Source organism: Serinus canaria, chromosome 17 (genome assembly GCF_022539315.1).
Source record: "Serinus canaria isolate serCan28SL12 chromosome 17, serCan2020, whole genome shotgun sequence".
Classification (NCBI taxonomy): domain Eukaryota; kingdom Metazoa; phylum Chordata; class Aves; order Passeriformes; family Fringillidae; genus Serinus; species Serinus canaria.
In genome coordinates this window covers 4414062-4438752 of record NC_066330.1, presented here as the reverse complement: position 1 = coordinate 4438752, position 24691 = coordinate 4414062, and the positions used below count along the sequence as shown (strand labels likewise).

Genomic DNA, 24691 nt, shown 5'->3' with positions numbered 1-24691 from the left:
AATTCAATGTCCTGCATGAATGATGGTCACAGTTTGCTTGTTCTGCCCGCCTAGAGGTGTCTGTCCTAGCTAATGCTTTGGTTTTTGTGTCAAAAGGCAAAGCAGCGGGTGGATGATAACAAAGCCAGTCTGGGAGCAGTGAAGCTGCAAGAAACAGCCTCCACAAACCAGATGAAGCCAGTGCGCACAGGAGCGATCAAACCTCAGGCAGTCAAAGTGGAGGAGAGCAAGGCCTAGGAGCACCTCTGATGCCCAGCTGGTCCTGCTGCCTGAGAGGCACCACAGCTTAGACTGGACCCCACTGGATCTCCTGAAAATCTCACCAGATCCATCCCTACCCCACACTGACTGACTACAGCAACATCATTCAAGCCCCTCTCCCAACAAAGCAGTTTGAAACAGTGGATATGACATTGACCTGCTTGCTTTAAAACAAACCAATCATGTGACTTTTAAGTGGCTTTAGCCATTTTTTTTTATTTCCCCCTTTCCCATGCCCCATCCACAGGTAGCTGTGATTGCTCACTTGGCAAAGCCCGTCCTTCTCCTTCCCTACTTCTGTCTCAGCAGAGTGGCAACTGGGGGAGAGGGGTTTAGTTTGAGGTTTTTCATTTTAAAGGCAGCTGAGGTTTTTACAAAAAAGCTGTATCTTTGTTTATAGCAGAACTTTTATATGTTCTCTCATTCCCCCCCTTCTTTCTGCTTTCCTCATTCCTTTCAGAAAAGAATTCCCTTCAGCTAAAATGGTGTTCTGACAAAACTCTGCTTAGTTTTGTATATGGTTCTGTGCTATGTTGAGAGTTCGAGTTTGTTTGGGTGTATTTCCCCAGATGATTTAGCCTTTCAGACTATTTGATTAAAAAAACCAGGACAGATAATGACATTTGTTAATTCTTCAGTATTTTTGTTCTAAGCTAGAGGCAGTGCTTGCAGTAGGAGGAAATGTGTACTAAAGAAATGTAGTACATCAGTGCATAAATCCTGAAACTTGCACCACTTCAACACAGCTTTGGGGTGCTTTGTGCACAACAAAACTTGGCATTTTCATTTTAAGGAAAAAAACTCAAACCACCAGATTTCTTTTGCAAGCTCATAGAGATCTAGGTGTTTAATTTTTCCTTTTTGTGTGTTTCAGATTTTTTTAGTGACTGCAAAACACACGCCAAAATGTAAATCATAGATTTACAAAATGTAACATTTGTTAGGAAGAAAAAACTTCTCCCAGTACATGGGTCAGAAGAGTTGGCTAGAGCCAACGGGTCTGTATGGACTACTTTTTGTAGTTGTGATGCTCTCTCATGCTCCCTGCCTTGGCTGCTCGAATTCTTCGTGTCTCCTGAGACTTGTCCTATATTGTGTTCATCCCTCGGGGCTGCTCTCCTAAGCTTTGCTCTTTACCCAAGTCTTGCTTTCTATTCCTCTATTTGATGGCCTTTTGTAAAATTTGCATAGAAATATGTTGGTAAGGGAGCCCCTCTGCAAGGCACACTTGGAACCTCCTGGTTTGGGTTGGAAGTGTGTGGTTACAGAGGCAGATTGGAATCATCCTTCTCTCCTTCCCTAGGTGAACAGCAAAGGGTTCTTTACTCTGATGCAGTTGCATATAGTGTGTGTACAGCATCGTCACCTCACCACTCCTCTCCAGTATTTGATGATCTACACAAGGAAGATCCCAGTGGGAGAGGTTGGGTTTTATTTCTTTGGCTGTTTGGGTTTGGTTTACGTGAGCTTGCGTGTGTGTGTGTGTGTGTGTGTGTGTGTGTACGTAGATTTTTTAGGACGGACCTAAAAGTTCCTGAAAGGGCTTGGAAGTCCTTCACCTGATGGTAGTCTAAAGTAAAAACTACTTTCAGCTAACTTGGTTTGTGTTGTTTAGCTATTTCAAAATGTAAAGTAGGCTGGTCACTCTGAAGTGAGGGACAGAACCATTTTTGGAGATGGGAGCTTGTTCACGGGCTGTGCATCAGCCTCTGCTGGGTGGCAGAAAGTCATTTGGTGGTGGTTCCAAAGAAGATATTTTGAACAAAGAATGTATTGGGGAAGGGATCTGAAAGGTGTTCTTGTTTCTTCATTTGCTTTTTTTTTCCCCCCTCCATCTCCCCTTTCTGGAAAAAGATCCTTTGTAACTTTGTAAGGATGCATTTGAAGTTTTAAGCTAGGCATAAATATGATTTTTATACAGTAGCTTTAAAGAGCTTAGAAACCTAAACTAACTTAGGCATAGTAATGAGTAATGTCCCCTCTCCATAGGTGTCCCCATGGAACATGGCAGAAAACCCAAAGGGAAAGGGATAGGATGGTACTTTAAGAAAAAACAAGAGCTCGTTTTTTTCTTAGGTTTTATGATTTTAATTTCAGAGCAGAGTGTGCCAGCATCTCTCTAGCATCCTCCTTAAAGTACAGGGTTTGAGATTTAGTGACAAAATATTTCCCCAACCTTCAGACATCTCCCAGATCTGCATCCTCATCTGCTACTCCTGCTCCCAGTGTTTTCCAAAGATTGCACCTCCAGTAAGTCATCCCACCCTTGTTTCTATTTTCTCCCTTGAAATACCATTAACAGCAGAATTGTCTGTTTGGGATTTTTTTATTACCCTTCTGCCCAGCTGGCCCTAGCTAATACAAGCCCAGAATCTAACTAATGGCTAAAGAGACTTACCTGAGCCCCCCTCTTCTCATCTCTTCCCTACTCTAGACACACTACTTCAGCTTTACAAAGACACTAACCTCCTTCCTCCCACCTGTGTGACTTCAAAATGGTCAAACGTGTTGGAGAAACTGGGTTATTGCAAGATCCAAGTTACTGCAGTCCCTCTGGTGTACATGCCATCAGAACTACCAAACTTCCTGTTGAATAAGGTCACCCTTCTTTCTCTTTTAATCCCTCCATTCCTTCCCCCAACAGAATAAAACACTAGAATTTATTTATACGTATTTGATGTTGTAGGTCTAGGTGAAAAAGTAATTGTTTCACTGCTCTATTTATATATTATGTCTGAATTATTCTGTGCAGGAAAGGCCAAGAAATGCATGTAAGCTTCATTCCATTTCTCAACTTTGCGTGACTGTCAGCTGCAGTTGGCAAGACTCTCTCTCACTTAGTGGAGTTTTGTGTGATGGAAAGCAGTTTTAGAGCCCAAATTTCTACGGTGCAATATCCTTCTCTGGCATATATTTTTGCTTGTTTGTTTGTTTGTTTGTTTGTTTAAAGCTAGTCCAAGGTTAGTGCAGTTTGTGGTGCTCTGGAGTCAAAAGGAAAAGCCTCTGATCCTCAAAGGAGCAGAAAAGCTAAGGGAGCTGATAAATCCAGTGTGGAGAGGAGGATGGAGATGCACAGAACGTATCAGTACAGTTGCAGAGGGTCCTTCTGCTTGCTGTCTGCACTGTTGAAGAGTTGATTTATTACTGACTTACTCCTTTGTGAGCTGCTTTTGCATTGACTGGACGTCAGCAACCAAATAGCAGTCTCCTTCTGCTGGGAAAGGTGCAGGGTGCAGTGGGAGGGAAAGGTGGAGCCCATCTTTGCAGCAGCAAGCAGGGATGTTGAGAGGCTGACTGCTGCTCTTGTTCAGCAGAAGGTCTGAAGCCACCTGTGTGATCAGTCCCCTGTCATGGCCAGCAGCTCCAGTCACTGCTGCTGCCCTCACCCCTTCTGCTGTTAGCTCTTCATTTGAAAATAAATCAACATTGAAGTCTGGGATTAAAAAAAAAAAAAAAAAAAAAAAGAAAAAAAGAGAATAAAAAGGCACTCCAGTATATTTTAAAAGCAGAAGCAGCACAGTCACCAGTGACACAGGTCTTGCTGTTGATGTTCCATAGCTTGCTCCTGGCTGTGCCAGCTGTGCAGTGTCAGCACCTCTGGATGTGTTTGCTGCCCGTTGCACTCCCATGTGTGGTGTTCATGCAGAGGCACTCACTCCATCCACACCTTCCTTGCAGGAATGCTGCAAAGCCACAAGCTGCCCTGTGGTTCCTGTGTATTTAGAGATAGGTTTTCCAAATGAGCTGAGTGTTTTTGCTGTCTCTCACCTCTTGGCTACACCAGTCACGTTGCAACCAGCACCCCTGCATGCCAGGACCTCCTGTTGCATTTTCTTAACCCTCCCTTTTGCTTCAGGCTGGTTAAGCACAGGTTAATTCTTTGTAGCACTGGTTATTTTTTATTCAACAACCCAGTTTCTTCATAAGAAAGTTGCATTTGTGAATAAAATTTAATTTACAACAGCCACCAGTGTGCTTAGTTATGGCACATGGACAGAAAAGGTGAATTTTGCTGAAAAAAGAGACAGTAGAGTCCAGCTATTTTTGTTGTTTATTTTAATCCAAAGACCACCAGGTTTTCCAGTGGCCATGGACACTCCCTTGGGTTTAGTGGCTTGTTCTGGCTGCTCCAGATGTCCTTGACTGTCCCCAGGAATCGCAGCTGCAGCAGTGAGGCGCTCACCCCTTAGCATGTCTTAGGCATTGTCCTTAGCTGGAATCCTCCCTCTGGTTCTGTATAAATTGCATTTGTTGTTTCTCAAGGGGATACTGTCCTCCTTAAAGCTTTTAACTTCATGACCTGTATAGTAAATTTTTTTTGGCCTTTCCTCTCTTTGTCTTTTCATGTAGACCAGATATTTGAAAGGGCAGACGATGGATAATTGTGTAACGTGCAACCTGTTTATATTTTTTGGAAACTTTAACTCGGACCGGAATTCGAATCACGGAATCACCAGGCCAGTTGCGGCACACTCTTTATTGCCCTTCTCCTCGTTTCAGTACCTATTGTTTCTCCTTTCAAATATGTGATTGTATTAGCTCTTTCCATATGAAAGAATTCTCCTTATTTAAATAAAAAAAAATTTAAAAAAATAAAGCAGATTATGCTTTTCTCAAATTCCCCAGTCCGTTGTCTGGTTATTTTAGTTAATAATAAAAAAAGAACAAATCTAAAACAAAAAAAAAACCCCAACAAAACACAAAATAAAATTTAAAAAAAAAAACCAAAAAACGAAAAAAAACCAAACAAAAGAAACAAACTAAACACACAACAGAAAAGCTCCAGCGGCCGGGTCGGTGGTTATGACCGGTGGTAATGCTGGCGGCTCCCTCACAGCCGCCATGTCTGGGAGGCCAGGTCCGCTCGCCACAAGCGGCGTTACCATGGAAACACTTCCTGGTTCCGCCCCATGCCGATTCGTGCGTCTGACGTCACGTCCGGTATCGCCAGGTAGGGGCGGGTGGAGCGCGGCGCGCGGAAAGGCCACGCCCCCCGGGGTGCGGGGCCGTGTGGGGCCGGGGGGCTCGGTCCTGATCCTGATCTCCATTCCGGTTCTGGGCCTGGTCCCGGTCTTAATCCTGATCCTGGTCGCAATCCCCGCATTGCTCTCGATCCCAGTCCTAGTCCCGATCCTAATTCCGGTCCTAGTGCTGGACCCGGGCGTCTTCCCTGTCGCGATGCTGGTCCCGCTGAACACCCGCCCCCTTCACCCCCGTAGAGCTGAGGGGGGGTGGGCGAGGCCCCGGGGGGCCGGGGTCGGTGCTCCTCTGCCCCCCAAAAACACCCAAGGGAGGATGCAGGGCTGGATACAAGGGGGGTGGTGGGGCTCGGTGACCCTCTGAGGGCCACGTGTGGGGTCAGAGGTGCCCCCGAGAGCTTAAAGGCGGCACAGGGCGGGGTGGGGGACCCTGGCCCTGCTCCCCCTCAGAAGGGGTGCAGAGATTTGAGGGAGCCCCGAGGAGGAGCCCGAGGTGGTGCTGCACACCTGTCCTGGGCCCAGGTGTACCGCAGGGCCTCCACCAGGAGCTCCCGGGCTCGCAGGGCCTGCGAGGGGGTGACAGAGCCCAGGTGGGAGCACAGCTCTGCCAGGGGCTCCTGAAAACCTCTGCTCCACGCAGCGCTTGTGTTTTGTAGGCAGAGAGAAACCAGGCCAGTGGCACGGCCCTGGATGGTGGTGATGTGCTCACATGTCGCTTTGTTCTCCCCTGATCAAAGCCACGCAGATGGATTTGTTCTGGTAACTTCCCGTTGTGTTGAGGTGAGGAGGCACGGCAGGGTTCTCTGCTATTTTCTGACCCAGCTTTTAGCAGTTCTGCTTAAACAGCACCGCTACCTGTGCTCCAGTAACCAGCTTTGAAATGCAGAGGACGTTTGGCGGATTTGCCCCTCCCTTCCCCACTCCCAAAGAAATACCTACATTTGTAAGGAAGTAACTTATTTGAGGTTTTTTTTAAAGCTCCCTGGGCTCTAAATAGCTCAGTTAGTGAGGTCATCTGGTGCCTGAGCACATGGGTTGTCCATCAGTAGCATCAGAGTTTGGGCTGTGAGGTTTGCTTTGCTCAAAGCAGAATACAGGCTGGAGAATTAAGCTGCTGTGTTCTGCAGAACCAGTGCAAGTATAAACAAGGTTTCTAGCTTACTACTGCAGGCAGAAGCAGGGCAGATGAAAAGTGTGTCAGTTCAGTAACTTTGTTTTTACAACTAGTCCTGTAAATAGAATAGAAAGACAAAAACATGAAAAGCAAGAGAATTTTGGGAAATTAATTACCATGAGCCGCTTGTAGCAGAAATCAGGCTTGATGCTTTCTGTGAGCCAAAGGGTGACTGCTGTTCTCTTCTGCTCTCAAAGGTTCAGACAAACCTCTGACAGGATGTTGGGATTTCTGAAGGAGCCAGTTGTGGTCACTGCAAAGATCAATGTGAGCCTTGTGGCACTGACTGTGATGGGATTGATGAGTCGTCTCTGGGGGCTTTGCTATCCACGGGCTGTGGTGTGAGTAATGAGTTTCTTTTATTCCTGAATGACACAGAGTTGTTTTTCAAACAATTGTGAGCAAGAATGCAGGAGCAGAAGAGCAAAGCTTGACTGATGTCAGCTTCTGTAAATCACAGAACCACAAAATCCCCAACTGGTTTGGGTTGGAAGGGATCTTAAAGCTCATCTTATTCTGCCCCCTGCCATGGGCAGGGACACCTTCCATTATCCCAGGGGCTCCAGCCTGGCCTTGGACACTTCCAGGGATCCAGGGCACTCAACCCACTCTCTATCAGAGTGAAGCCATTCCCCCTTGTCCTGCCATCCAGGCTCTTACAGTCCAGCCCATATTTCCTGTAGGCTCCCTTCAGGTACCACTAAGCCACAATTAGGCCACCCCTGTGGGCCTTCTCTTTTCCTGGCTGAACAATGCCAATATAGTGATAATCTCTCCCTAATGAAACTCCCTGAGGAGAAGGGGCAGAGCCTCAGTGCTTCCTTGCATTCTTAGCTTTCTGCCAACATGTGGTGTTTGCTTTCTGAGTATCCCTGCAGGATAATTGCCATTAGATTTGACATTTTTCTGCCTCTGCTGTTTCAGTTTTGATGAAGTTTATTATGGCCAATTTGTTTCACTCTACATGAAGAGGATCTTCTTTGTGGATGACAGTGGCCCACCCTTTGGCCACATGCTGCTGGCCTTGGGAGGTAGGGTCTCCTAGAACTGGGAAGTGCCTGTTGCTTGTTGCTGTGGGAAAGAGAGGTTCTGGTTGGAAATGAATCATTAAATCCACTTATGTGGGGAAAGCACAAGGCAGATGAGAGACTCTGATGTAGAGACAATTGAGTTTTCATTCATTTAGGATTGTTAGGGAGCTGTTGCACAAATAGAGGGGGGATGATGAAGCCATGTATCCATCACCTCATTTTTATCCAATCCTTTGGATAAAGATGAATTATCTTATCCAATCCTTTGGATAAAGAGAAAAGTAAGATGACAACTGCTAGTGCAAGAAATAGCCTCAGTTCCTTTCTGTGGCTGAGATACCACAACATCAAAGTGTCTGTATGGGAGGGAGGGATTAAATATACATCTGACTTTGTCACTGAGAATCCCTTGAGAATTTATAGTCTTTGTGCCTCTGCACATTCTCAAGTGTTGCTGCAGAGAGAACAGTATCAAAGAGGACCCTTTTGGGAAAGAGGGCCTTGGAAGGAAAAGCTGTGTGGTTGGGAAATGGTTCCCAATTTAGCACCAGGTTTTATATGTGCTTGGAGACTGGAAATTCTCTTATTTATGTTGTAGGTTACTTAGGAGGATTTGATGGAAACTTCCTATGGAACAGGATTGGGGCTGGTAAGAGTTGTTTTTAACTGTCTCATTCTTTAGAGAAAATAAGCAAAATTTCAGCAACTGACAGATTCCTTTTGACTGTCTAGTGGAAATAACACTTTCAACACCTTCACTTCTTATTTTAAACAAGTCTTCTGCAGGTCTCTAGCACAAGTTAAAAGTACTATGAATTCATAGCACAGGCTTTCTAAATCAGCTAAACAGTTTAAGCAATACAAGATGGACAAATCAGTGCAAGTAGGAGTTAATTCCTCTAACAATCAAGAAATTCTGTGTTGGTCTGTCCTCTCTGCAGTTAAGTCTCCAGACTGGTGGATCACTGTTTCCTGTGTTCTGTTTCAGAATACAGCATGAATGTTCCTGTGTGGTCCCTGCGACTCCTGCCAGCCCTGGCTGGTGCTCTCTGTGTGCCTTTAGCCTACCAGATTTTGGCTGAACTGCACTTCTCCCACTGTGCTGCACTTGGAGCTGCTCTTCTGATTCTCTTAGGTAAGACTGTTCAACTGAGCATTCTTCATACATGGAGAGAAGGGTCCCTGTTCCCCTTAGGAATGTTTAGGGTGGAGTAGCATCTCCCCAGAAAACATTAACAAGAAAACAGAAAACATCTCCCCAGAAAACATCAGCCTTGGCCTGTGTCAGTCTGTGCTGAGCCTCCCTGGTCTCCTCCATCCTCACAGCCCTGCAGCAGGCTGCCCTTCTGGCAGTTCTTTTCAATATTAACCAAAGCAGGCAGCCTTAACAGCCTCATAGGAAACCACATTTCTTGTATTCAAGGAGTTCTGTACTCCCTTCCTCAGAGTTTACAGGGTGACTTTTACAGCATACTGGCTTTTAACAGCAGGACAACTCAACTTGCAGTCAGAGCTCATCAAATTTCTTCAAGTCCAAACTGTGTCCTTAGCACTGTGATTTGACACTGTTCTGGTGTGTACAACTCAGCTGGTTTTGTTTTCTCTAAGGGGCTGCTGGCAGCTGCCTGAAAGGGAAAGAGCCTCTCAGCAGCTCTTTAGCAGCCTGATAAGAGAAACCTCTCCTAGCTACCAGCTTCTCTGATTCTGGCTCATTGCAGCTCCCCTTCCTGCAGATCTGCTGTGGTGCTCATTGCTTGCTGTGCTTGCTGCCTGGACTCTCTGCTTTGAGAAGCACCTCTCTGGATTTCCCAGGACTGATTTTCTTTGCCTTTGTAGGAAGTACAGCAGCTTTATCTGCCTCCTGATAGACTTCACTGCTTGCCCACGTCTTTGTCTTGGAAACAGTTATGTCCATGTAATTTTCTCCTGCTGGAAGGTTTTTGTCCCTCTAAACCCAGCACTTGCCCATTACAGCCAGTAGGAGCTGTCTGTTCCTAAAAGGGAAGGTCCTTCTGTTGGATAGCAGTGTGATTGTCTTGCCTATAGACAAGTTTCTCTAATTTTGTGTCTGTCTCTCTTTTCCACCAGAAAACTCTCTGATCACTCAATCAAGGTTCATGCTTCTGGAATCAATACTGATTTTTTTTATCCTGCTTGGAGTTTTGTCCTACCTGAAGTTCTACAATTTGCAAAAGGACAGGTAAAGCTGGATTGTCTCCCACATGGAGATATTGTTATGGTGACTTTTTTTTGTCTTTTTCTCCTGAGAAATGTTAAAGACTGCTTTTACTGTTGCTGGGTTGTCTTTTTTAATTTTAAAACAGAAATAAAACCTCTTGGGAGCATTTCTTTGCCCACCCAGATTTTTTTACTGGAAGCTTTCCTTCTGCACACAGAAACACTGACGATAACAGGTCACTTAATTCTCCTTTTTAACTGTTTACAGGCACTGAATTTAGAGATATTTGTCTCTTTTGTTCTCTGATCCTTGCAGAAGATGAAGTAATCCTTAGTAAAGTAAAACAATCTTTAAATTGAGCCTAGCAAGTGATTTAATACATTTATCTTTAAGTGCCTTCTCTGGAAGCTGGTGGTTTTGGCTCCTGCTGACTGGAGTAGCCTGTTCTTGTGCAGTTGGGTAAGTGATGATGTCTTACCTGGACTTTAATGCCTACTGTTCAAGAGAATGTTAAAATATTTATATCTTGTGTTAGGTAATTGTGTAGTTTTTAACCATGTTCATTTTTATGCACTTTCTTCTCAGAGTGAAATATATGGGTCTGTTTACCTATATGCTGCTCTTGACCACTGCAGGACTCCACTTCTGGCACATGATAGGAGACCAGAACTTATCAAATGTATGTAGCATGCAAAACATATTAGTCACTTTTCATTGCAGGAGCCTTTCAAGCCCACAGATAACAGTGCAGTCTGTAGCTGGCTTTTGTCTAAAATTCCTTGTCTGGAAACCCTCCTGTCATAGAACAGTTCCCAGCTCAGTTGCTGGGGAAGATGGAATTAAGTTTAAGAAAAATATGTGTGTGTGACTGTCTTTTCTGCTGATATCCATGTCTTGTTGATGTGTGACTCAGAACATGCTCTTGTTTCACACACTCCTGCCAGCTCCACTTCAAATCCTTGCTGGAAGTTACTCAGTTGTCCACAAAGTTACCAGCTGAACGAGAGCAGTGGGGAAAACTTTGAAAAGACAAACAAATAAAGCTAAGTGCTCTGGAATTTTTAATACCTAGAGCATGAGAGCAGTGAGTTTTCTCTGTTCTTCCAGGTTTCCTTGCTGTGCCATTTTCTAGCCCGGGGTCTGGCCCTCATCATCATCCCCATGGGGCTGTACCTCTCCTTCTTCTACGTTCACTTGGCTTTGCTGTATCGCTCTGGGCCTCACGACCAGATCATGACAAGTGCTTTCCAAGCCAGCTTAGAGGTAAAGGAAAATGTGGTCTGATTTATTAGAGACATGAGGGGGAAATGTTCACTATTAGTTTAATCCTGTTCCTTTATTCCTGCATATTTTGTCTTTTTTATGTCATTTAACTGTTTTGCTGCTGTAGTACTGCTTTAAGGTGAAGCAATAATGACTGAAATCCTAATAACAGATGAAAACCTTTTCCCAGTGAAGCAAGAGCAATATATTCACTGTTCTGCTGAAGGTTTATCCCTTCCTGCAGGAAACTCCACAGAAGTAGATAGAGTACTGAACTCTCCCATGGTGACATGGTATACTATAGGAGTGCTTAGCCTGTCTTTTAGAACATGGCTTTAGGGATATTTCCTGAGACCCTGTAATATTTTAGTTTTTTAGGTGTTGGTATATTTACTATCTATTGAGTATGGTGTTGCAAGACTTGATTTTGGTAGATAAAACCAAATGAGAAGGCACTGTGTGAAGATACTGCTGTGTTGAAGTGGGATGTGACTCAGTAGAATTTAAACAGCCTCTGGGTTATTTCTTCTTTGTACTTACCCTGTCCTGGCCCTTCTCAGGGTGGGCTGGCTCGAATCACTCAGGGTCAGCCCTTAGAGGTGGCCTATGGCTCCCAGATCACCCTGCGGAACGTGCTGGGCAAGCCCATGCAGTGCTGGCTCCACTCTCACACCAACACTTACCCCATCAGGTGAGGAATCTGCCTGGGTCTCTGTGGGGAGGGTCAGCTCTGCTTCTTCACCTGCCAGTCCAGCTATAGTAGTTTGGGTCCTGGCAGTGTTTTCATTAATCCTTCTGATCCCTGTGCTCTGTGGGAATGATCAGTGATGTGGTGCTGCTTTGTACTGCTGGCACTGGTGAGCACAGAGATGTGCCTTTACACCTCTCTGGGGTTTTGTTACTTCCTGTGCAGGTATGAGAATGGCCGAGGGAGTTCCCATCAGCAGCAGGTGACCTGCTATCCCTTCAAGGATGTGAACAACTGGTGGATTGTCAAAGATCCTGGAATGTGAGTATGCAAGAGATTTAAATTCAACCTATATGCTTCCAAATCCCAGCCAGGGCCTGGATTGGATTGGACATAACTCTTCTCTGCTTATGGGTACAGAAGCCTGGTGTGATCTGAGCAAGTGATTGCAGCTCTTTGCACAATCCTTCTCAATGTGGTAGAAGCATTACTGAGGACTCTAAAATCCTGTCTGAACTGCTCCTGTCAGAACGTGGGCTGCGCTATGCACAAATGGAACTTTAAAGACTCACAGGACCAGTGGAGATTCTTCAGGTGTTTTGCATGAAAGGGAAGCTCTGCTTTTTGAAGTGTGAGCCATGGTGTTAGAGTGTCTTGATGAGTTTTATCAAACTTGAATAAGTCTCAGAAAAGAGTAGAAAACACTTTTGAAAAATTAGTAGTTCTTTGTATTAGAAGTGTGGAATGAGCTGTAAGATCTGCCACATAGGGAAGGATTCCAAGTGGTGCTTGTACCTGGGACCTGGTTTGTGCTGAAGTGTTTTGCCATTGTCACTGTCAGTGCAGAGCAGGACTCTCTGTCCTTGTTTTGCCAGTAAAAGCCTTTGAGTGACATGATTCCATACTGATCAAAAAGTTGCTTTGTAGGTTTCTTGTGTTGCTCTGAGAACTGTATAAAGAGTCCTATCAGAAGGACTGTGTGCCATTATAAGTCATATTCACACCGGGAAAGTTTGTCCATAGTGCAAACTTTAAAGTAGGGGCTCTAACAGAACCACAGACCCCAAATATATTCTTAAAATTCTTCAAACTCAGAAGACTCCTGTGAGCATTAGAGGATGTGAAGTTCCTCTATGGAGCAGTAAAATACAGGCAGCAGTTCAGTGAATTGCAGTTCCCCCTTGCCATGGCCCTGTCCAGAAGCCAGGTGAGAGTTTATATGGTGTAAAAGCCGTTGATCTCTCCTATAATTCTGCAAAGTGACACCAGCTGTAGTGCAGCACCCATCAGACTCAGTGAAGCACTCAGTGTTTCACACGAGCCACTAAACAGCTGTGTGACGGTAATAACCTGAATTCACTCCTGACTGACCTGGATTCAGCCTGCTGACCTAATGTCTGGAGTGTCAGTATCCCATTACTGAGCCTCTGACTCATTCTGCCCTTAACTCACCTTTGCCTTGATGAGCTTTGCTTCCATTCTGGTACAACCTATATATTGCTTTAATTTCTCATTTTTTTTCCTAAATGTCTGTCCCCGCCTGCAGCTTCTTGACCTAACAACTTGGTCACGACAAGGTTGTGGTCTATATAAAGATGCATATAATTTAACCATTTCAAATTTAACCATTTGCTCTTGGGTGTCCCTTCCCCAGGCAGCAGCTGGTGGTGAGTAACCCCCCAAGGCCTGTCAGGCACGGGCACATCGTGCAGCTGGTCCATGGCATCACAACTCGCTACCTCAACACGTAAGTCCTTTCCTCCTGCTCTGCTCTGCCAAGCCTGCTGGCTCATTCTGCTGGGTTGGCTCTCAGAATAACCACTTAGTGACCTTGCATTCAGATGTGCCATAAACTGCTTGCTATTTGTGGATTTTTACAGCAGTGAGCCTTGGAGGGACCTCATGTAGTTAGTTCCATATGCCATCCCTGTGGCCCAGAGGAAGGATGCTGTGTGCTTATTTATTTTTTCTGATTGACTTGGCAGTGGGATTTGATCCTAATCACAAACTTCTTAATGGTTGATTACTGCTTCTGTTCTTCCCTACTAGTGGCCTTTAGAGGATTTCACAGTTGTTCACATTTCATGGTAGTTCTGCAGATTCCTAAATACAGAGTGCCTTTTGTCAGTCTTCATCCTCACCCTTTCATTGCCCCCACTCTGGACAGGTGCAGGTATTTAGTGTTTTGTGTGACTTAACCCAAATCCAACTCCACTGACTTTGATGGCCTGCTCCTACCTGAAGGATGAGTTAGGAGGATGTGCTGGAGAATCTACTGTGCTGTGGCTGATTGCCAGAGATTCTTTCCTGTTTTGAAAGCCTGCAGTATGAAGTTGCCCCCTGATTGCTTCCCAAAGGGCATCTGTGTGTACTTGAATATCACTCAGATTAGGAAGGGGGTTGTTCTGAGCTTGGGTTTTCGCTATGTCCCTTCCAAATCTAATTTGTTCATTATTGGAAATCCCAGTGAACAGTGTCTCTGTTTGTCACAATCAATGCTTGTTCTTCAGCCTGGCATCACAGGCATCTGCATTGGCTTCCTCTGAGCCTGTTCCTGGCAGCTCTGGTTGTGGGGAATGCTCTCTCTCAGAGTAAACAGTGCTATCCCAATAAATGAGTTACTTTTTGCTTTATTACTGAATCCAGTCTAAGCCAATTCCATATGGGTTTGCTTTTTATATGTATTTGGGAAATGGTGGTAGAGGATCTTCCTTTTTTTATCTTCTAGGCATGATGTTGCTGCCCCTCTTAGCCCCCACTCCCAAGAAGTTTCCTGCTATATTGATTATAACATCTCCATGCCAGCACAGAACCTCTGGAGAGTGGTGAGTGGTCAGAGGGAGGGGAGGAGATGATCATGCTCCAGCAGAAACAGCTGAGACCACATGGATCAAAATCATCTTTCTGTTGTAGGAAATTGTAAATCGTGAGTCTGACACGGATGTGTGGAAGACAATTCTGTCAGAAGTGAGGTTTGTTCATGTGAACACCTCTGCAGTGCTAAAGGCAAGTGGGTTATGTTTATTTGCCTGTAGCTTTTGCTTCATGCAGTTCTTGTGATCTCAAAAACTCTGCTCCAAAATAACTATACCACTGTAACAAATAACCAAGTAAGTAAATGAAAGGAAACAATTGCTCAGTGTGACAAAAGAGCATGTTTTGGGTTGGCACACTGCTACTCCATCCCTTTCAGTATCAAAGCTGTCCTGCTTCTCAAGAGGCTGTGACCACTCTGCACAACTGGGGCTTATAAACTGATGCTGAGTCTATGTGCCTGTGAGAGCAGCTGGAATACTTAAGGATCTTTTTCTCCACAAAGTTTGCCAGAATCACTGATTTTATGGCTGTAGCATTTATTGAGACAGTTTTGTGTGGTGACTCTTCACACATTTTCTGGCAGTCCCTTGCTGTCATCCAGTGCTCAGGCAGAGCCTAAGAACTTCTTCCATCCTGAAGTTGAGAGTGGTAGAACTTTCAGTTTACAAGTTCACCGTTGTCTTTCTCTTTTAGCTCAGTGGAGCATCTCTGCCTGAGTGGGGTTACCGGCAGCTGGAGGTGGTTGGAGAAAAGCTGTCCAAAGGCTACCACCAGAGTATGGTGTGGAATGTGGAAGAGCACAGATATGGGAAAAGTATGTCTCAGCCATGTTCCTGAAGCAGGTTTCACTTCATGGTGGTGGGAAGGTGGTACTGTGTGTGTGTCCAGTGTGTTCATTCTACCATGGTGTCAGAATCCTTACAAAGTTTCTTCAAGTGCTGTTGGGTGATGTATTGGAGAAGGACTCCTGGGAGAGTGAGGAGCCTGTGTGCTTTCTCCCCTTTCTAGCTTTCTGCCTGTGATTTGGTTATTTCTGAGCTTTGCTGTTTTCTTCCAGGCCAAGAGCAAAAAGAGAGGGAAGTGGAACTCCACTCTCCCACACAGATGGACATCAGTAAAAACCTCAGCTTCATGGCAAAGTTTACAGAATTGCAGGTGAGTGTCTTGCTATTCCCTTCATTTTTCCTTCTGCTGCAGAGCAGGAACCTGAGCAGTTCTGCAGACTCTGAGCCTGAGAATTCATTGTTTAATCCTTGCTGATAGTTTGGCTTCCTCACTGTAAAAAAATGTTTCTGAATGCACTTATAAGGGCATTAAAGACCTGGGCTGTCCAGTAATGAATACCCAAGTGATTGTGTAACAAAAAAGGGGGAGGAAAATTGGTTGGGCACCCAGAAGCTGCCTGAAACTGAACTGTAATGTGTGGTACATGCAGTGAGTGGTGTTGATGCCCCTTACTATATTTGTAGAAATTCATTAAGGAAAGTACATTATTTAATAACCAAAAAAAAAAAAAAAGTATTGGTCTGTATCCATATTAGATATGTAAAATATTTCTCCACTCCCAGCTTAGGAACTTAAGATCTTACATCTGGAGCTGTTCACTCATGCCTGATATTCCACTTGTTGTTCCAATGATGAAAGCCTTCTGCTTACCTTTTTTTTTTTTTCTAGTGGAAAATACTCACATTAAAAAACGAAGACACAGAACATAAGTACAGCTCCTCTGCCCTGGACTGGATCACAATGGACACCAATATTGCCTACTGGCTCCACCCCACCTCAGGGGTAAGTACAAGAAGCAGAAGTAGCTGTGAAGCTTTTGAGAAAGCAGAACAGCTCAGATGTGAGCCCTGGGAGCAGGAGTCAGAGCAGGGCTGCAGCTTCCAGCCAAGGACTTCTCCTGTATTAATATACTTTCCATGAGGGGTGAGGTATTTGTTTTAGCATGAGATACAGGTTTGACAGTAGTTGCTTTTAATTAAATCATGTTTGCTTGTGGTTTTTTTTTTTTTTTAAGATAAATTACAGTTTAATAGTTTCCATTATTGATTTCATTTAGAAGATGAGTTCATCTCCAATAGCATCCTTTAAATGCCTTCCATTACATGAGAATCCTAAAGCAGCAAAGTTTATCAACCAGCTTTGTTCCAGGTTACTAGGCAGGCTCATTCTGGAGCTTAATTTAGCAAGTTTGTGTAGGTAATATTTAAACTTACCTAGAAGAACCACAGCATGTTCCTGCTTCTGGCTTAGACCATCATCTATCCTGCAGGCCCAGATCCACCTCCTTGGGAATGTTGCCACCTGGGCTTCAGCTAATGCTGCTGCTCTGGTCTACCTGTGTCTGTCCCTGTGGTACTTGCTGCGGCGAAGGAGGAAGATCTACGACATCCCTGAAGGTCTGGCTGCACTCTGTGTGTGTGTCCAGGTGGAGGCTTGTACCTTGCTCTGCTCTCAGATGCCATCTCCTGTCTCCTGCAGATGCCTGGCAGCTCTGGATGTCAGCAGGAGGCATTTGTGGTGGAGGCTGGGCTGTGAATTACCTGCCCTTCTTCCTGATGGAGAAAACACTTTTCCTGTACCACTACCTGCCTGCTGTCACATTCCAGATTCTCCTGATTCCTGTGGTACTGCAGCATCTCAGCGATCATCTCTGCAGGTATTTGGCTCCAGCAGAATAGTTCTCTTGAACAGGAGGACTGGCACAATTCTTTCTCCAGGGCTGTCTCCTGGGCAGGCTGCTGCAGGGAAAGCAGTGGTTTTTCCAGCAGTGGCCAAACTCTGTCATTTACCTTTAGGGAAGCCAGGCCAGGCACAGATCTTTTGGATTAAGTGTTTGGCCAGCCTTAATGTAACTTGAGTGCTCTTTCCCTCTCTGATCCCAGATCTGTGCTGCTCAAGAGCATGTTCAGTGCCCTGGTTGTAGCCTGGTTCTCCTGGGTGTACTTTGTGTACTGCACCTTCAGCCCTGTGACCTACGGGCAGCCCGCGCTGGCCCTCGCGGAGCTCAGGGCCCTGCGCTGGAAGGACACCTGGAACATCCTGATCAGAAAGCAGTGACCACTCCAGCTGGCTACAGCAAGGGAAACACCTCTTGTGCAAAGCCAAGAATTTATTGTTAGTATCATGGAAATCTTAACAGCCACTTCAGGTATTTTGTATTAGTCCAGATCTAACAATTACAGGAGAAGAAAATAAAGGAATGCTGTTACAGAAAAGGTCTCAACAGTAATACAGCTGTTAAGAGCACGGTTCCCAGTTTCTGTCCTTGTAACATTCACCCTCTCTGCCCCTCAGGGTGTGAAGGTTGCTGACTTCAGTCAACAGCATCCCAACTCCCTTGCTGGGAGGAGCTGCAACAATTTCTTCTCTTTCCTGGAAATACTGTGGTGGTTTTTTCCTTCTGGCACTATATTGCACTTAGGGCTATTTCATGCATTTCCTATCACTGTGGTCTGCAATCCCATTATATGCCTACTATAAATGGACTTTTTTTCTGTTTTCTTTGTTACGCCTGAAACTCAGGTTTTCCCTCTCGAAAGCTTGCTCATCTTTAACAATCAGTAACTGGCCCTGCAGCCTTACAGCATCATTCCATGACTCTATTCCTCAACAATGCATTATTTGCCCCCAACTTCCAATGCTCTGCTATCATTTCTATTTATGAAAATACAGCATTAAGCTACATTTATAAATAGTTTGTTCTGCATAGAATGATGACTTGTTATTATTATCTATTTATAATCATCTGACATAAGCATCACTTTTAAGAAGATAAGCAAAATAAAAAGACATTAAAAATTGCTGTTACTGCTAAAGAAGGCTTCAGGCAAGCCAGGACTTGAGCCAAAGCCAGAATAACCCTTTGGCCATGTGGCACTGATGAGAAGCCTGAGGCCTGTTACCAGCAGTGGCAGTGTTGCCGTTACACCTCAGATCCCATGGGAAAAGGAACTCTGGGCAGGGTAGGACTGATCCTGCTGACAAGGAAACCTGCTCCAGCTTGTGCACATGGGTTCAGCGTGAAAACACTGAAACCCAGCCCATGGCCTGGCCTGCACCAGCAGAGAATTCACAGGGAAGGGAAAGGTGAAGCACTGGGGACTCAGTGGGGAATTTGTAATGGCTCTGCCCAGGTGTCTGAGCAGGGCTGTAGTACCTGGGCCACATTCCATTGCTGTATCTCCATGTGGCTGCAGCAGCAGGTCCTGCAGGGCAGCACAAAGCTGCCAGAGCAGCATTCCCACACCCCAGGGCCTGTGCAGTTCCTTACTGCTCTAAAAATTCTATTCAAGGCTCCCCCACCCTCCCGAGGAAGGTATGATCCAACACCACAGCCATTCAAAGCAGGTTTCAGTGACTATTTTGCTCCTGCTGCAATCAGCCCTGAGAGCTAATGCTTCAGTGCAGTAGCTCACACTCTAAGTCTGTCACCCTGAGCTAGACAGCAGCCAGCAGCAGTCAGGAAATGTTCTGCCTTCTCCTGGGCACTGCAGAAGTACCACTGAACTATCACTGAGACACCAACCCTTCACCCCTTTCCAAGGCTGAGAAGACTTTAGGGATGGAAGTACAGACTGCCTTTCTTAAGGCAGTTTGGAGTTTTTTTCTCTAAATTTTCAGCCACAACAGAACCAAAGGTAACAATTCTGAGTTAAGGGGAGAAAGAACTGTTGAGTGTAAGAGCCCCTCCAGCAGTGTATCCTTTCTGTGCCTTTTTGCTGGCATAGTTAATGTACCAGAATTACCTTTTATAAAAATGGTAATTTCTGATCACTGTTCATTTATTTATTAGCCAAAGTAACACACCCACAACCAACACAGCCAAACCCTGCTTTTAGAAAATTACCAAATATGAAAAAGTTCCTCTTAGTAACATTTCCCTCCCCCCTCATTCTCAAAATGACACCTTAAGTCAAGACTTAAAAACAGTATCACAAGGACATTTTCAAAGGTCCAACCAGCAATTCATTGCAGTTTTTTTTCAAACAGACTCTTCGTGCTGCTGCAGTATCACTTATCTGGGGTAAACTACAGAAACTGGGATATCACTGTTTGTACTTCTTGTCTGCTCTTTTTAGAAAGCCAGACATTCTTAAGTTGAAGCTGCTGGAGTGCAAGGCAAATGCTCTGACCCTGTCTGAGGATGTCCAGGCAGCTGCCAGTGCCAGCAGGAGGAAGGTCCTGCAATTCCCAGTTTCCCCCTTGCCGACCTCACCAGGCATCTCTGGAAGTGGACGGATTCTGCCCAGCAGAATTTGGAACCAGCAGTACAGAAATGCACTAAAAGACACTAATACTGACAAGGTCAGGGTTCTGTTTCCATGAGCAACTCAATCCAGTTGGAGCTCACACATTCAATAACTGTGGTTAAAGCACACTGGGTACCAAAAATAACCAGTGTAGCAAGATTCAGGAGCTTGGAAAGGAATAAATTAGGAATCACTAGAACCACTAAACTTCTTGGGCCTGTCCCCTGGTGAACTGCAAGTTCCCATTTTTCCCATTCAGTCTCTGTCTCATCCCTATCTCAAAGGAGAGGTGCCTCTACAGGTTGGCATGGCCACAACTCAAGGTGCCAACAAGGTGGAGAAGAAGAGTAAGAGCCTGTTAAAATTAACAGCATGTGAGCTAGTCTTGGATAGAGAGAAAAACACCCAAGAGGCAGATGATTTTCCTGCTACAGACGACCATCATCAGGGAAATGGGGTATCTTGCTAGTCACCTGATAGTGCTTAATTTTCAGGGGAATCTTCAGCATGAGATCTCATTCTGAAAATTAAAAAAAAGGCAAGTAACACTGCCTTTAACCAGTTCACCAAGTAACAACTCCAGACATCTCATTGAGAACAAGGAGGGGTTTGGAGGGAAGCAGGATGGAAGGCCAACCCCTTCCTCTCCCCTCTGTGAGAAGATTCCCACCAGGATCCCCTCCGCTGCTAAGACGACTTAAGGGGCACTTCACCAACCATTCCGTGGAAGTCCTTTCCCAAAGTTGTCTTCAGTGTTGGTGTGGACCAGAGGCAAATCCTGGGGCCGTGCCGGGCTAGTGTGGGCGGCTGCTGGACTCGAGGTGGGAGCGCTTGCCGGCCGCCAGCACAGCGGCGCTCTCTGCCTGCTCCGGGAACGGCCGCTTGTACGTCCGGCCGTGCCCGTTCAGCGCCCCCCGCTGCCACTTGCAGATGTCCCCGTTCAGGATGTCCTGAATGTGCTGCACGATGAGGTTTATGGCAACTGCAGAGAGGAACGGGGGATAGAGGACATGAAGGCTCTCCTGGCTGAGCTATCTAGAAAATGTGGAGCATCCAGCCTTGCTCAAGTTTTAACAAGCCCTTAAATGAAACTCTGCCTGCTGTCTGCACTGAGGTCAGACCTCAACAGGTCACTTTTCCAGCCCTCCACAGGCTGAGCAGCTGGTTCTTCTGATCAGGCTGAGTAGCTCCCTCCCCTCCAGCAAAAACCCTTCCTCAGGAGCAGGCACTCCAGGCAGCAGGGTGCCTCCTGCTCTCTTCCCAACCCCAAAGGTGTCTCCCCAGGGAAATGAGAGAACCCAACTCCCTTTTACCCATGTTGTCAACTCCTCGGGGGATGATCACATCCGCATATTTCTTTGTCTGCAAAACAGAAACAGTGGTGGAGGAGGCTGTTAATGGGAAAAGTCAGCTTCATTCCAGGAAGAAACAACCAAAGGCCAGAAAACTGGGCAAAGATGGAAGGGCCTGGTGCTCCAGGGTTGTAAGTTAAAGCTCTCTCTCACGGTAACTACATTAATAAATTCCAATATCACACTGGCAAATGTGCACTGGATTTAAGCTCAGGGACTCTTCTTACTGTCCCTTTGCAGAGAATCACCAGGCCAGGTGTGGAGTCCTTTGCTTTTACCCATTTGAGCTGCCTTCAAACACTGCCCATGTCAGGCAAGGTCTGTTTGCCAAGAGCTGGTTTTAATCAGCATTTCGCAAGACATTGCTAAATCTCTGCTGAGAGCCAAGGTATCCAATGTGCATGTGAAATTCCTGCCTGCCTCTGATAACATTTTATTGATCTTTACAACCACAACACTCCTGCTTTTTCTTCCTCCCAACAGCTGAAAAAAGCTGACAAATTCAGCATTTCTAATGAGTAGTTTTAGAATCCCAGAATTCCTTTGATCTAGAGCAAGAAGCGCCTGAGTTAGCTTTTTCCAATTTATTTAATCCACATACTGGATTTTGTTCTCATAGGGTTTTTTACAAACTAATTTGATTATTTGAGTACCTAAATTGGCCTCACACTACATGGTGTAGCAAGCAAAGCTAGAATGATCTGCCCCAGGTTTTTACCAGTGCTCCCTCTGAGAAAGGCTGCTGGAAACCAAGCTTTTCTTTCTTCCTACAAGACTTAAGAATAAACTGAGAGTGGGAGTCTTTCATTCAGAGAGACCCATACTTAAATAGCCCCAGCAGCCAGCAGTGAGAAAACATGCTTGAGGTATTTCTATGGTGCTTTGCCAGCAGAAGGGACCATTTCAGCTCCTTAACAACCAGCTTGAAATGGCTGAAGACATGAGCTGAGAGGCGAACGTGGGATTTGTGAAATACAAATGCCAAAAGTCACCACTGCTGCCCCTACAGCAGCTAATTCCCAAACAACCCTGCTCCTCTAGCCCTCCCAAAAAAAAGAAGACCTCACAAATGAAATTAGTGAGAGGCTTCATACCGGTAAGCAGAACTCCTCAAAGGCAGGCTTGACAAACGTGGTGTACTGGGTGAGGATCTGCTCCAGGTCCCTCCCACGCTTCATATCTCGCAGAACTGGGAAGGGGAGATAAAAGGTCTGGCTGTTGTCCCATGGTGGGGATGGATAAGGAGGAGGGGCATGGCAGGGCTTTACCTCTGCGGGACAGCCGGACGTCAGAGTCCGTGTCCACAAAGAGCCGCAGGTGGAACATGTCCCGAATGTCCTGGCTGTAGAAAACCAGGATCCCCTCAAAGAGGACGACATCAGCTGGATACACCACCGTCGTCTCTGCCAGCCTGCCAGGAGGGAATACCCAGAGCTGTTAAAGAGGCCTCTGTCCCCAGGCTGGGGACACCCCCACACAAGCCAGGACCTCAAAGGCAGAGCCTACCGAGAATGTGTCACGAAGTCGTACGTTGGTACCTCAACCGTTTTGCCCTCAACAATGTTTTTCAGGGTTGAATGCATCAATTCATTATCAAAGGCATCTGCAAGAGGAAAGTTCAAAGAGAAGGACTATCAGATGCTGTTGTATCAAATGATCTGCTCAGATTTTCCCAGACCCAAAGGAAAAACCCTCTGCCCAGTATTTCACCAGGAAAAAAGGAACTTGCACCCTATTCTCTCCTACTACTAGCAACATAGCACTCTCTGCCCAAGTGACAATGGCTGTGTTTGGTTTCAGAGATAAGGAAGAGACTGTTTGGTGTTCACAAGCAACTACAACACAATGAAATTAAGAGCTCAAAGGTGAAGCTGGTCATTTGATAATTTTATCAATCCGCTCAGTAATTGCATAATTTTATGCAACTTTGTTCATCTGTCAGCCAAGAGCTAATTGGAAAACCCCAGGCATCTTTCATGGTTTCCATTACCCACCCAACAGGCACCAGACTTCAGCCAAGGGCAGCTCCCTGTCCCGCCTACAATCCACAGCACTCCCCCGGGCAAGGGGAGCAGCTGTTTGTGTGGACAAGAAGAAACAGGAAAGGATTTGGGGGATGATGTGGTTCATTAAGGAGCCTCTCAAGAGCAGGGAGTGGAGCAGGCAGCAGGCTGGGATGCTCAGCGCCTCTGCACGGCTCCAGAAGGGCCGTCAGTAACAAGGGGCACAAGGGAAGAACAAATGGATGTTCTGGTGGGGGAAAGCACATTTCTGTTCTCCAACACTACCCAATTCCTACAAGCGCTTCCCGTGAGACCCAGCTGCGCTCCGAGCACGGACCGAACCGTGCTGGGGCCGGGCCGGTGGGCGGCTCACCCGGGTGGTCGAAGTTGTACTGTCCCTTGAGGGCCTTGGCCTGCTGCTCGGCCGTCAGCACCTTGTAGAAGCTGTCCTGGCTGAGGATCAGCACCTTGCGCTGCCGCTGCTCCACCTCGTTCTGCCCCAGCAGCTCCATGATCTTCTCGCACACTGTGGACTAAGCGGGACGGGGGCTCAGGCGGGGCGGGGGGACCCCGACCGTTCCCGCGGCCCGGCCCCAGCCCGCCCTCTGCCCCCGGCCGGGGCGCAGCCCGGAGCCGCCACCGGCGATGCCCCCGCGGGCGCCGCGCAGGTCCGGCGCCGCGCGGGCTGCCGGGGGCGAGGGCGAGCCCCAGCACGACCCCGACAGGGCCCCGGCACGGCGGGCTCACCTTGCCGCTGGCGGTGCCGCCACTGACGCCGATGAGGAAGGGCTTGGGGTGCGGCCGCTCCGCGTCCGGGCCGCCGGCGGACGCCATGGCGGGATGGACGGCGGGGGGCGGGGCCGGAGATGGAGGGGCGGGGGCGTGGCCCGACAGGGGGCGTGGTATCGAGGGGGCGTGGCCACATGCGCTGAGCGCGTCCGGCCTCAGCCCCGGGACCGGAGCACCGGCACGGACAGATGGACAGCTGGACAGCCGGGCGGCTCTGCCCTGGTACAGACAACGCTGTCTTACCTAGACACGCGTGTGTGAGTGCGCGCCTGTCCCCGGCTGTGTGTTTGACACCTGTTCCGGGTGTGTTTGATACCTGTCCCCATGTGCATGTGTACACCTGTTCCCGAGTGCAGGGTGTGCAGAGCGCGGTACACAGGAACTGTGAGGAAACACCTGAAGGTCCAACACAGAGACACCAGGACACATAAATACACATACGGGTGAGACACGTGCAGACAGTGTGTGCACACATCCCGTGAGTGGGGTGCGATAGAGATATCCACACACACGTGTTAAATAATAATAGCTATAGCTAAAATATACAGAATTTTATATACATTTTGTGTATAAATACAGCCGGAACACACACCACATTCTACATGTAAATACAATATTCTAAAATAAAACCAAATCATATGTTTAAACACGAACAAATTGCTGGAAGCTCCTTGGCTGCCCTGCGCCCAGCACCAGCTCCATGGGCCGGACGGACCCGGACCCGCTGGCCGCCCCCGTTTGCCTGCTCGGGTCCCGGCCCCCTGCGCACCCAGAGCCCCCCGGTGCTGGGCGGCCGCGCCCGCAGGGCCTGGGCAAACAGCGAGTCAATGATTAACCGGCCCGGCTGCGCTCCCGCCGCCCGCGCGGGGCCACGCGGGGCTCGGGGGCCGCGGCGGGGCC

At 46.8% G+C, this 24691-nt stretch overlaps 3 protein-coding genes across 9 annotated transcripts in view; 2 read left to right on the top strand and 1 right to left on the bottom strand.

Annotated features, from left to right (window-relative positions):
- Positions 1-3733, top strand: part of PRRC2B (proline rich coiled-coil 2B) — a 45665-nt gene extending 41932 nt beyond the window's left edge. For all 5 annotated transcript variants that reach the window (XM_030233248.2, XM_030233249.2, XM_030233247.2 and 2 more), the window contains exon 32: positions 97-3733. In XM_030233248.2, the coding sequence (XP_030089108.2) occupies positions 97-237 (141 nt within the window). In that variant the 3' untranslated portion in view covers positions 238-3733. The remainder of the gene's footprint in view (positions 1-96) is intronic.
- A 1401-nt stretch (positions 3734-5134) lies between these two features.
- Positions 5135-17883, top strand: POMT1 (protein O-mannosyltransferase 1). Of its 3 annotated transcripts, XM_009093407.4 has the most exons (21): positions 5135-5212; positions 5897-6020; positions 6612-6755; positions 7339-7445; positions 8044-8094; positions 8434-8580; positions 9534-9645; positions 10018-10083; positions 10210-10303; positions 10732-10887; positions 11448-11578; positions 11801-11896; positions 13230-13322; positions 14304-14400; positions 14489-14581; positions 15086-15206; positions 15450-15547; positions 16067-16180; positions 16668-16794; positions 16877-17054; positions 17281-17883. In XM_009093407.4, exons 3-21 carry the CDS (start codon positions 6634-6636, stop codon positions 17453-17455), a joined length of 2178 nt encoding a protein of 725 aa, XP_009091655.2. In that variant the 5' UTR covers positions 5135-5212; positions 5897-6020; positions 6612-6633; the 3' UTR covers positions 17456-17883. The 3 variants fall into 3 exon arrangements, with proteins under 3 accessions (XP_009091655.2, XP_050837039.1, XP_050837040.1); XM_050981082.1 differs by having other exon boundaries at positions 16668-17054; XM_050981083.1 differs by having other exon boundaries at positions 5205-5259; positions 16668-17054.
- UCK1 (uridine-cytidine kinase 1) lies at positions 17490-23864 on the bottom strand. Its single transcript, XM_050981094.1, has 7 exons — positions 23750-23864; positions 23376-23535; positions 22506-22602; positions 22268-22410; positions 22094-22188; positions 20961-21009; positions 17490-20629 (listed from the first exon to the last, which is right to left on the bottom strand). The coding sequence occupies exons 1-7, from the start codon at positions 23834-23836 to the stop codon at positions 20442-20444; spliced, it is 819 nt and encodes a 272-aa protein (XP_050837051.1). The 5' UTR covers positions 23837-23864; the 3' UTR covers positions 17490-20441.
- Between the last annotated feature and the right edge of the window lie 827 nt (positions 23865-24691).